We start from the raw sequence: 12,774 nt of genomic DNA, 5'->3' as shown, positions 1-12,774 counted from the left end.
GAGTGCCTATATTTCATGAGAATATAAAGTTTATTAATTTTAATTGATTTAATTGATTTAGAAAAGTAAGTCTCTTTGTTTCAAAATAATTATCTAAACAATGATGACTTTGGAACGTTACTGTTAATCGTAAAATTAATTGATAACTATTAAAAAACAATTGACAAATATAAATTAAAATAAAAATCCTTGAAATTTCGTTTTAAAATTTAACAAGAGCATTAATTTTTGTCAATCGAGAAAATTCTAAGCAGACGCTTGTGCATGCGAATGATGGATCGTTAATTCGAAGTAATAGCTCGCACGAACGGATAAGACCAAAACAATGATCACTACTGAAAATCACCACAAAATGCGCAGTAATTAGATTACCAGATGCCGAGCACCCGCAGAGTAATATATCATGTGAAGATTTATCTCACTTTTCCGTACGTTTCAATCAAATCAATCTTTATCGCCTTATGATCATCCATGGCAATCTGTTCAACTCCATTTTATGAAAACAATTGACAATTAATATTTTCCAATATATATATAGATCCCAATAGTAATAACTCTAAAATAGTAATGTCATTTATTTTGACTTGTTTTCTACCACTTCTCAGTTTAATATCAAAAATATATTCAAAAAATTCACCGATCATCATATCGAGTCACTATTATTAATAATTTTATTCATATATTAAAAATTATTAAATTTATTCATCGTTGGATAATGTTAATCTATCGATTGGATGAAGTTATAACTTCTGAAAGGGCGGATGAATTTTATGATACGAAGGAAGGAATCGAATAAAAAAATGTCGTCACGTGGGAAGATTTCCATGGCGCGTATTCGGTTCAGCAGATGCAAGTGCTTTTACGTCGTGCGTCTACCAAATACGCATGGGGATCAAAAAAGTATGAAGCGGACATTTGTTTGCTTTGACAAGTATCGAAAGTATAGCGAAGCGTACGTAGTCCGCGTACAGAACGAATGCGCGACTCGCCCACTTAAATCTCACTGAAAAACCATAACGTCCATGTGTGAAGCCGCCCCCTAATTGCACGCCTCAAATAAGATGTACTCATCACTATACATATGTATATATGTGTGTATTATATTGGTATGTCTCAAAAAAAAAAAAACGTGTACAATAGCAGCGGGGTTGTAAGTCCTCGATTAATTTACATCTGATTTGATACGAAAATAAGATATTGAGCTTTCACGATGTACGATAATCACATTAACAAAAATTTCAAAAATATAATAATGAAATTAATGAAAAACACATTCGGATTATGAAGAATTAAAATTTAAACCATCTGTACATAAGATGACACAATGAATTAAGCCAATCTTTTCGAATTTCACTTTTGTATTCGCACGCATTTTTTTAATGACAAGCACAAGCTATATAAATAATTCGTTAAAGTTAATTGTATATTAACAAATACGTAAACATCCCCGCACTTGCATGGATTTTAGTCATCCCCTTTCCGAAAGCACGACGCGATCGTATAGTAATGCCAACTTTTCTCGGTCAATCCAGCGCTTTTATATAAAGGAAAGAGTGCGAAGAATGTGAACTCATTGATCCCTAAATTAAGTCGGCGATCGACAAGTTAAATCCAAGACTAATCGTTCATTCAATCGAACGCCAGGCGGCCGCAATCATTTGTTACGCAGCGTGGGGTATAAAAAATACACGCGAGAAAAATAGGATTTGTTAAAAGAAAGTATAGTGCTTGCAATCGATTCATTATCGTAAATCTGTGAAACAAATGGCCAAGATATTTCAATTATTGCGTAAACTGAGTTAATTATAATAATGAATTTCTAATTGTATCTTCGAACAAAATTATTTTCATCGGATAACATAAAATACGCATGTGTGACCACATTATATAGCTTTTCAAAATATACAAATTTTAAATATGTAATTATGCAATCTAAATACAAAAAATTATGCGCGATAATTTATATTGCAAACTGTCATTTCTAAAGTTCTCAAATTTCCGAAATAATGCAATATAACATAATATTATATTGCATATAGTAAACTCCGAAAGTTATCTTCATTAAAATATATATATATATATATATATATATATATATGTATATAATAATAGAAATAGAAATACACAAGTTTTATATAATTTAATGAAATAAAAAATATACTAGATACTATATAAATATTTAAATATTTTTATAAAAAAATATAAATATATTTATATAATTGAAAAATATATACAAAAAATTAATCTAACTCTTTTCTCTTATATTAACTGAATAACAAAATTAATAATTTAACAAAATTCATTCCATATATCAATAGAGAAAAATAAATTTGTAAAAATTACAATTATTTTGTGTAATAATTAAATGGATTCGTAAGTTAGAATGAAACCCGTCTATTTTCGTAAAAAGAAACTTCTATTTCGGATACCACGTCTCCATTCATCGAAGGAAATTAATGAAAACCGCTAGTATTTTTCCACCGAAGACGAGGATGGCAATCCACCCCCTGTGTGCGTGGGCGCGTTATTCTAGGATTCGTCGCGTGTTCTGCATCCAGGAACTTCATTGCGTATGTAGGACAGTGAGTCCCGCTTCAAATGGAGACGAATCGCTTCTCGGCGGCGATCGTGATTGGCCTCGGGGGTGCGAAAAAGAAGCGAGGGACAATAAGATGGAAAAACAACGCCGGCGTCCCTATCCTCTGCCATCCCTATAAAACCCGACCAACTACCGTTCGTCACGACATTACTCGGCCAGATAGCCTCGTGGAACGCCGATTGATCCGAGATGATTGTCAGCGGGAACACCGTCTGCGCCCTGGCGTTGCTGCTCTGCTTGGCGTTTCGCGCATCCGGCGAATACGGTAATACCGAGCCCTCTTACGATAATTAAATCCATTGCACGCGATTGTCTCTCGATTATTTTGCTGATCGTCGCGATACCGCGCTCGCAGAATTGAGAGAGACACCGAACGGAGGGTCGAACGATAACAGATCGCCGAGCAACGAATTTGGCTCGTGCATCGAGGGAAAGTGCACCAAGCGCACCACCGGGCAGGAAATCACGAGCGGCATGTGGTTCGGTCCGCGATTGGGAAAACGACGCAGATCTGACGAAAAGCAGCAGATTAATCCCGAGATCGAAATGCTGGTGAATGCCCTGGACCAACAACCTGGGCTGCGCTGGACAGTCATCACGATTCCAGGTGAGTATCGAGATTCTTTCTCGAAACAGTACCGACTCAACTTATTCATTGCTTCGTAATTATTATTAACAATCGGATCTAAACATTAGTTTGATATTTATTCCGAGATTCCAAAAAATTCTCCTATTTTACAATAAAAATAATAGTTGGATTCATTCAGTCCATAATTATTTTGCAAATAAAGTTTTCAGGATTGCATAATATTAATATTCATTATAAATTTCGTCAACATTTTCTCGTATGTAATAACTTGTTTTTCACTAATTTTTTTCATGTAAATTCTACTTTGAATTTTTACTTTCGAATTTTATATATGCGTGCAATTTTTTTTTTTAATTATTTAATTATTTTAATATTAAAAAAAATGGTTTCTTTATTTTTGACGTTTTATCAAATTATATTAATCCGTCAATTTATATAATTCAAAATTCTATGCCATTCTATCACTTTTCAATTCCTTCCCTCACGTTAATGACTATCAAGAATAAATTCTAGCTAATGAAAAGAGACAGCAGACGCAATTTACACCGCGCCTAGGACGAGGATCGGACGAGGAATTATTCTCTTATGGCGATGCGACCGATAGGAATGAGATCGAGGAGAATGATCATCTGTTACCCCCGATATTCGCGCCGCGTTTAGGACGTCGGGTATCCTGGATACCGTCGCCGAGACTCGGGCGTCAATCACGCAGCGTATCGCGAAAAATATAGGCAGCATCGTGACAAAAGCCAGATCATCGAAAATTGCGAGCAAAGAGTGATTTCTTAGTAGACCTACGCAATTGTGAGGATTTCGACGGAGCGACAAACAAAATTATAGTGCTATTAAGATATAAAAAAATAAAATACTGACGTTTATTTGTATTTCAAAATTAGCTCTACTGTTCTTTTATTATCCTTGCATCCTAAATTATATCTAAATTCTCTCTGTTGTTTATTGCTTCAATTTACTATTTTAATTAAATTGATAATAATGATACATGAGTAAATATGCATAATAAAGAGATAATTATTTATACTATTATAATCACCTACTATATTTATCATTTAGATCAAAGAGATATTTTTATCTCTAATGATAAATATCATAATAGAAAATTGTAATTAAAGGAAGTGTAATAAAAATATTATTAACATTTAATTATTAAAGCAAAATTTTTTAAAGGAGAATTCATACATATACATGAAAAGATAAAATTAATGCATAAGAACTTTATGTGACGCATATAGAAAATTGGAAAAGAAGTAGAAAAAAAAATTGAAAAGAAATAAAAACCCTGCTGACAAAAAATTACCGGAATATAAAAAATATATTTTTATAAGATTAAACTAATAATTTATAAACAAGAAATAATTATAACAAAAAAAAAAATAATAATGAAAATATTGTATAATAATATCGTAATTATCAATTAAAAATAATAAAAACTCTAATAAATATACAAAAATGATTTTTTTTTCAACTCAATCGATTTTTCCAGTAAAATTTATGTAAAGCTTGGGAATGAAGTAGAGGATTCCGTGCAAGTTTGTGCGGAAGGATCGTAGACGCTATTTTCAGCGTCTACGAGAAGGGTTGAGATATCTCTCTCAAGAGGAAGTAGGACGGTGGAAGAAAGAAGAAGCAGGGTGCCGAACTACAGCGAGTAATTTCTCGACCGGAACTACCGGTGAGCCATGTGGTAACATGGAAGACAGTCATAATCGTAAAACTTGAAAACGACGGCGGAGCAGATACAAGTTAGTTAGCTTCTAATCCTCGCTTTTACAACGGTACCGTATATCGAGGATCACTCATAAAAAATGACAAAAAATGCTTTCGATGAGAGCTTCAAAATATTAACGATGATCGTCACACATTATACAAGTTTATGAATAATATAAAAAAAAAATATCTTTATGTAAAAATTTTTTAAATATTTTAAAGGTGATTTTTTTTCAAAAGAAAATAGTCTTTTTTCTTATATAAATATGATAAAAATATGTAACACATATATAAAAATCATTATTCAAATATATGTATAATAAAATTTGTTTCTTTCTAACGTTCAAATATTACAATAATGAAATTTTAATCAAATACTTGATTGTTGAAATATTCGATGTTGCAAATTAAAAACACGTGACATTAAATTTTTGATGAAAAAAAAAAGATAAAAAAAATATTGATTGTTAAATATCGGATAATAACGTTTACTCTAATAAAGAGATTTTTATATATTTTCGATAAGTTGATTTTTTAAAATAACCGATTCTTTTTAAATATGTAAAACGAGATATATCGTAAAGAATAAAATTATTTAAACATAAAATCTATTTCAATATTCATATATATATAAATATTTAACTTTTTAAAATAATATTCTAGTACTGGGTATGATTTATGAGATAACATCTGTGTAACAAAGTAAAATTCAAAGAAAGGGCTTTGATGTTTGTACGCATACAAGGTCATACTAAATCATCGTAGATAAATAAACAACATCGTAATGTTAAATCAGAGATTGAAAAACCGATATAATTACAACGTATTTAACATTGCGTACACAAATTGTGATATATATTTTTATGCAAAAGTATTTCTATTATTTGTGATACCAACCTTTACGATACCAAATAAATATAACCTATACTTCTTTCTGCTTATTGTATTTTTAATTCATCGAAATTATATCTATTTCGTAATCTTCAGAGCAAAGAGATAAATGATTTCACTCACCGAACTGCTTCTACGCCTTTTCAAACTCCGCCGTTGGCGCCAACTTATCATTGAAACCGCGCAAGGTTAACTCAGATCACATCAAATACACTCGTCTTAAAAACGAAAGGAGGACACTATGACTATTAATTAATTAATGACTAACAAGTTATAACGGCCACTCGATATTTCCGACAATTATTGATACGCGCAATTTGCTTTTTGCGAACAAAAATAAGAGTAATTCGCGCACGGACTTCGACACTACGATTATAACTCGATTCAATGTGAAATAAACATGGCGGTCGCGCATGCGTACATGGTACGCGAATATAAATAATTATAAAATTATCTGCAAATTACATATATGTTAATTATATCATATAGAAATGATATATTAATAAATGTATTTTATATTTATATATATATATATATATATATATATATATATATATATATAATTACAGAATAAACTTGAACTTTATAGAAATTATAAAAAAATAATGTTAATTAGTAATGTAAATTTTAGTTATAAATTATCACCAAAATATATTTTTGAAAACTTATACATATATATTTACTCTGCAATATATTTCTAAAAATATATCTTATTTATTAATACCATATTCCTTTTTTTCCACTTTTTTTGTACTCAAGTGCATAAACTAATTATTTTATAAATATAAACAATAGGAATGTTTGTACATTCGATTATGCCCTTGTAAATTATTACATTGTTGTACACAGTTAAAAATATCATTTTCTGTCAATCGTTTTAACCCTGAATCGTTTCTTGCAGCAGTTTTTCAAGTTTTCGCACATCAACGGCAAATTTGCGAATGCCTTCGCACAACTTGTCAGTTGCCATTTGGTCTTCGTTCAGGAGCCATCTAAATTCAGCTTCATCTAAGCTGATCTTTTGAAGATCGCATTTTTTCGCCGATTCCACATTCAGAACTTTACGAACTGGGTCATTGCTCTCCTCTAATTCTTCTAATAATTTGGGACTTATAGTAAGAAAATCACAGCCTGCGAGCTCTTTAATTTCACCTAATTATCAAGACAATTAAATTAAAAAAATATATCTATGACTATAAAAAAATAATTTACATATATCAAAAAATTATATAAATTTTAATACTTGCCAATGTTTCTAAACGAAGCACCCATCACAACTGTCTTGTAGCCAAATTTCTTATAATAATTGTAAATTTTTGTTACAGAAATAACACCTGGATCTTCCTTTGGTTCATATGTTTTTTTATCTGTATTTGTCACATGCCTAAACAAATCATTCAATTTTTATTCTTGATTTGTATTAATTTATAAACTGATAAATGAGATTGAAACATTTACCAATCCAGAATTCTACCAACAAATGGTGAAATGAGAGTGACCCCAGCCTCTGCGCAAGCAACAGCTTGTGCAAAGGAGAACAATAATGTCAAATTGCAATGGATCCCATATTTTTCCTCCAATTCTCTAAAAAAACAATTATTATTACTCATTAATAGAATATATTCATTAATCGAACATAAAATACATATATATCTTTTAATTTTGTTTTTTGCTTACTTTGCCGCTTGGATGCCTTCCCAAGTTGACGCAAGCTTGATCAAAATGCGTTCTTTGCTCACTCCAAGTCCCTCATACAGAGCGATCAATCTTTTTGCCTTCTCAATGCTGGCTTCCTTATTAAATGATAACCTGGCGTCCACTTCTGTAGAAACTCTTCCAGGGATTATATTTAAAATTTCTTTGCCAAACAGAACACATGTGATATCAAGGGCTGCTTCAACTTGCTCAGCCAAAGTACTGCAAGAAAATCTCTATGTTAAAAATAATGTTAAAATATCATAAATAATAAATTAGTGTTAATTATTTAATAAATATAATTTTCAATAACATAAAAAATTATAAGAAATTTAAATAAATTATATGTATCAACAAATATACTTACGATCCAGACTTTTTGCCATATTCAGCAGCCTTTTCGATCAAATGAGCATACTTCTTTTGATTAGCAGCAGCAAGAATCAACGACGGATTTGTCGTTGCATCTGTAGGCTTAAATTGCTCCATAGCTAAGAATAGTATAAATACCATTTATAATGTTAATTTATATATTATTATTTATTATATTTACACAATTATCTCTTCTTCTATTTTTTAATTTTTTAATCATTATCCATCTTTATATCCATATTTCTTATTATTTATTTATTTTATAGCTCATTCAAATATTTTCATTCCATTTCTATCAAGGACGAGAAAGATGAATGTAGAGGCCGTTTCTTAGTAAAGTAAAGGTCACGGTATTTTGTATGTGCATTGATACGCGTTTTATCAGTCGCACAGATATATCTATGCGACATCGTTCGATTTTTCGACCATGACCCCTCATATAGATACACATAAAATATGAATGACAATTTTAAATTCACAGGAATATAAATGAATTAAAACTCACGCGTCCAGACGAAATAGAAACCAGAATGATACGTTATTGTGAATGTGCAATCAACATAACGTAACACGCATTATTCATTATAAAACATAAACTTGTCGTAGTAAGAAAAAAAAAGTTCGGCTTTTAGCCAATGCCGTGTACGCGCGCATTTATATTAACACATTATTTTTCCACAAAATCATAATGTGAAAAAAATGTGTCATAAAAATTGTATGCATCTTGATTAAGAATTAACGGTAGTGCTATGTCAAGATAATAAATTATTAAATTAAAAATTAAAAATTAGACGATTATGTTGCGTCGATATTATAAATATATAACATATAACATAATAAAGTAAATATATATAATATACAAAATAAATATATATACAATAATGTATAATATCGATTTTGTGACGATTATTAATAAACGTCGCTATGTACGAGTTTTTTTTTATATTTCGTAGACAAATATGTCGTTTAATTTATTTGCGTAACAAATCTTGTTTAATCATCAATTTAAATATGAATTGATCACTTTCTTAAAGAGAATTTTGTGTATATCTAATTAAAATTTGTAATTCAATACGTTCTATCCGTTCATGCTTTTTTAATGCCTTTTTTCCATCGTCGATATCGTACTGACGATATCGGAATATATACGCAAATAAACAGATAATGGATAAATCTCCCTTATTGAAGTAACTTTGATCGAAAAATAAATTTCATAATTCGAAAAATCACGTGAGACACGTTCGAGAAAAAAAAAGTGCAAGCGCGTAATATTTTCCCTCTCCTCTCTCCTCCGACCCCTCTAGCTCACCAACTATCGTCGAATCTCTACAACTTTGAACGAGTTCGAATTTCGACGTGATCTTACCGTGAAAATCGCCAGTGTCGGCGACCACTGTGGTGAACTCCTTCAATTGACTCAACGAACTCATGATCCTTGTTTTCTTCGACTGGGACTCGCTCATAATTGTCGTGCGTATTTATACGGGTACACGGAGATGAAAAATTTCACGTCTCACTCTCGCACGCCTCGTAACGTACTTTCGGCGTCAGGCTCGCCAACTGTCAGTGGCATAAAATCAAATTTACGAGCACGCGTGTGATATGGCGCGGGTTTTTGATGGCCGCGATACGACTCGTGAAACGGAACATAAAACTGTAATTGATTACTCAACTACAACCGAGATAACCGATTTATTTAAATGGGAATAAAAAATATCTATAATTGTTTCACGTTAATATATAATTAAGTTTACAAGTTAAATATGTCAGTTAAAGTAAAAAAATTGATTCATCTATAGAATTTTCAATGTGAATAAAAAAAAAATATGCATGTAATTATATCTTGAATTTAATACAAAATATTATAGGAAGCTGAATTTTATTTTAAATAGACTTAGATATTTTTCCATTGAAACATTTTGCATTCCAAATAAAATATATTCTTGCTTACTTCATGTAATTATTTGGTTGAATAAAGTTTTGTTTGCAAAATAAATTTTTGTTTAGAATTGTCTTACTGCATTCTAAAAATTGCAATCTCAAAGAAACGATGTGAAATTAAAATTCTCATAGAAACCGCATTTATTAAAATCTATTCTTAAGTACATAGTGCAAATATAACTTACTGACCTATGATGAATATATTTGAATGTATTTGAATCGAAGCTATATAATATAAAGTCATAATCATTGTGAATAGCTAATAATGTCAACGTTTTGTATCTATAATAACTTGATAAACCCACTGCAATGTATAATCTCACTTTAATTTCTCTATATATTCATCATTGTAAAATCTCTATTTTTACTATCACAAGAGAGATAAATGATGGAATATAAAACATGATTGCACTTGTATTCTATATAACAATATAACAATTGTATCATTGCAGTTTAAGGTAGAATTATCAAAGTTGTTATATTGATTTTTCTTAATATTGATAGTATCTGTCAAATCTTTTATTTTTTTTTCATTAATTTGTTCAAATCAATATTCAATCGGTCCTCCTTTTAAATTGATTCTATTTTTGATAAATTATTAAAACTCTATATCACCAAGTTAATGTTAGTTAATGAAAATTCTTGTGAAAACTTGTAAAATCAATTATTTATATTATACCGAGAATACCCTCGTGTTTTCACTATTGTCAGACTTTTTCAGCTGATGTATGTTTATCAGACAAAGTTTTCGGTTGGTGACTGTAAAGGAAAATTGAGCATATTACGAGGAACGCACCTAGACTGAATTGAAATGACAGATGGAAGTCGAACAGATAAATGGAAGCTATGCAAGAGATGATGATGGCTAAAGATGTGGCAAAGCCTTTCAATATATTGTCAGCATACTTAACTACCATGGCTACAATCAATCCACCGCCTGCTTGCAAGATCACCAGGTAAAAGATAAATAAATCGTAACCAAAGAAGAAACCCTGCTTGCGTATGATGTCACCATCCTGCAGAAAACACGTGCCCAATCCGAACGGTATGGACAGAACGCTCAACTGTACGTTTCGCATCCATACAGAGATGTCGGAGCTTTTGAGAATTTTTTCAAAGTAGATTCCCGCGAAGCCAGATAGAACGCACGCGCTCAGAGCAGCAGAAAAACCTAGCCAGTGATTTTGTTCGATACCGGAAGGTAAAGACGCTTTTACGCTTTGAGCCAATTGTACAAGAACTACTCCAATGACTAAAAATAGTAGAGCACCCCACTGCGTGATACGTAGAGATTTACGTAATATCGTCACTGCGAAGAAGGCTGTTGTCAAAATTTTTAATTGATATGTAACCTGTAAAATATATATTATTCATCTTAAATGTATTATATCATTTTAAAATTCTTTTTTTTTTTTTAAAGAAATGTTTTAGTTTGGACATATGCATTACCTGATATGTAGCTGCGTCCAGATTAGATGCAGATACATAAAGTAAATTATTTTGTATGATATACAAGAGAGATGGCACACAAACTTTCAAAGTGTCAATAGGCTGCTTCATGATTGTCATATGTAATGCTTTATAAAATTTCTCAAAGCTTCCTTCTTCGATGTATACCAATACCAGACAGGTAAATAATTTGACTACTTCTGCCATTACAACAGCTAAAAAAGAAAAATGTTGTGTTATTGCAAATACAGTAAAAATTTTTTATCTATACAGAGAAAAAAGATATTTGAGAACTGATTCTATTATGGATTTTTACCAGTGGAAGATAGAAACATATCTCCTGCTCTAGTACGCGAATATCGCATGCTGAGGCCAACCATAGCATTTTGAAGTGTGAGAGTAATTAAGCTCACATACTTCAATGTTTGTCCAGTTCCTATAATATAAATATTTGAAATGCTCTCATTCATATCAGAGTTATCCATAATTTCTGCACATATCAATGATATACTTACTTTGAGAAGTCTTATTCATATTGGTGATGGATTTGTTTTAACTTTTGTGAAATAACTTATAGATATTTCTCCACAAACTACATTTTTTTACTAAAAAATACAAGAAATAAATATAAGTATTTCAAAAGAAATGTTTGAGTATTTTTAAATCACAAATAATTAATTTTATTCTGCCATAAATAAAAGTAAAAAGAATATCATTTATATCTTTATAAAATATTATTTAAGATGTTTATTTTTAAGAGACGAAACTAATTGTTAATAATATAAATAAATGTAATAAAAGAATAATACATCAGACTCTATACAGAAGCTCTAGAAATACAGCAATGCGATAACATACTATTTCCTACTCCACAAAGATCATGTATACGATATCATTTTCAAGATATCATACACATTAGTATGGAGAAATAATTAAAATAGAAATTATTGAAAGATAAAAATTATTATTCAATTACAGTGTTTATTTTCACACATTAACAATCGTGTTTTGACAATTAGCAAAAGATAATTTTTGATAAACCAATTAAAAAATGAAATAACGCTCACATGAGGATGTAGGAAAAAAATAAAGTGTCAGATAAAAAACTAACATTCGCTGAAGGGATGCGCACTATTTGCGAAATTTTTGTACACGTTGAACTGACACGTTGAATATTCGTGCTTCTCAAAAATGCCTAGTTATTTTCCTATCGACATCATTTTCGATTGGCCTCGATTGGCCTTGTATCTTCGTTATTTTCTATTTGTGCCTAATTAAATTTAAATGACGAAATATAACGGAGTACATTTTATCGTATATTAGGATAAATAGGTTACATGTCTAATGCATTTCATATTTTTTATGTATGTACAATAAATCAGACAGATAACCGGAAAAAAAATAATGTATTTACATTGAATGATTACCTAACCTCATCCATTGGCTTTAAAAGAATGAACCAATCACACGCAATCTATTTCAGAAATGCAATGAGAAGTATCCTATATACATA

The 12,774-nt window shown here is 30.5% G+C and overlaps 4 protein-coding genes across 7 annotated transcripts in view; 1 reads left to right on the top strand and 3 right to left on the bottom strand.

Moving 5' to 3' along the window:
• LOC126854339 (4-hydroxybenzoate polyprenyltransferase, mitochondrial) overlaps positions 1-6,208 on the bottom strand; it is a 43,335-nt gene extending 37,127 nt beyond the window's left edge. Inside the window, exon 1 of the mRNA XM_050600939.1 lies at positions 5,928-6,208. The gene's annotated coding sequence lies outside the window, so the exon portion shown is untranslated. The remainder of the gene's footprint in view (positions 1-5,927) is intronic.
• Positions 2,758-4,248, top strand: LOC126854353 (PBAN-type neuropeptides-like). The gene is made up of 3 exons (XM_050600961.1): positions 2,758-2,864; positions 2,955-3,206; positions 3,702-4,248. The coding sequence occupies exons 1-3, from the start codon at positions 2,789-2,791 to the stop codon at positions 3,917-3,919; spliced, it is 546 nt and encodes a 181-aa protein (XP_050456918.1). The 5' UTR covers positions 2,758-2,788; the 3' UTR covers positions 3,920-4,248.
• A 288-nt stretch (positions 6,209-6,496) lies between the features above and the next one.
• Positions 6,497-9,507, bottom strand: LOC126854342 (transaldolase). Its single transcript, XM_050600946.1, has 6 exons — positions 9,238-9,507; positions 7,867-7,990; positions 7,482-7,721; positions 7,263-7,388; positions 7,052-7,188; positions 6,497-6,956 (listed from the first exon to the last, which is right to left on the bottom strand). The coding sequence occupies exons 1-6, from the start codon at positions 9,332-9,334 to the stop codon at positions 6,682-6,684; spliced, it is 999 nt and encodes a 332-aa protein (XP_050456903.1). The 5' UTR covers positions 9,335-9,507; the 3' UTR covers positions 6,497-6,681.
• Positions 9,508-9,681: 174 nt separating this feature from the next.
• Positions 9,682-12,742, bottom strand: LOC126854344 (UDP-galactose translocator). Of its 4 annotated transcripts, XM_050600949.1 has the most exons (6): positions 12,676-12,742; positions 12,329-12,531; positions 11,777-11,866; positions 11,578-11,697; positions 11,262-11,476; positions 9,682-11,164 (listed from the first exon to the last, which is right to left on the bottom strand). In XM_050600949.1, the coding sequence occupies exons 3-6, from the start codon at positions 11,793-11,795 to the stop codon at positions 10,520-10,522; spliced, it is 999 nt and encodes a 332-aa protein (XP_050456906.1). In that variant the 5' UTR covers positions 11,796-11,866; positions 12,329-12,531; positions 12,676-12,742; the 3' UTR covers positions 9,682-10,519. The 4 variants fall into 4 exon arrangements, with proteins under 4 accessions (XP_050456906.1, XP_050456904.1, XP_050456905.1 ...); XM_050600947.1 differs by lacking the exon at positions 12,676-12,742 and having other exon boundaries at positions 12,329-12,619; XM_050600948.1 differs by lacking the exon at positions 12,676-12,742 and having other exon boundaries at positions 12,373-12,619.
• Between the last annotated feature and the right edge of the window lie 32 nt (positions 12,743-12,774).

Source organism: Cataglyphis hispanica, chromosome 14, assembly GCF_021464435.1.
Source record: "Cataglyphis hispanica isolate Lineage 1 chromosome 14, ULB_Chis1_1.0, whole genome shotgun sequence".
Taxonomy (NCBI): domain Eukaryota; kingdom Metazoa; phylum Arthropoda; class Insecta; order Hymenoptera; family Formicidae; genus Cataglyphis; species Cataglyphis hispanica.
This window is presented reverse-complemented; position numbering and strand designations above follow the sequence as displayed.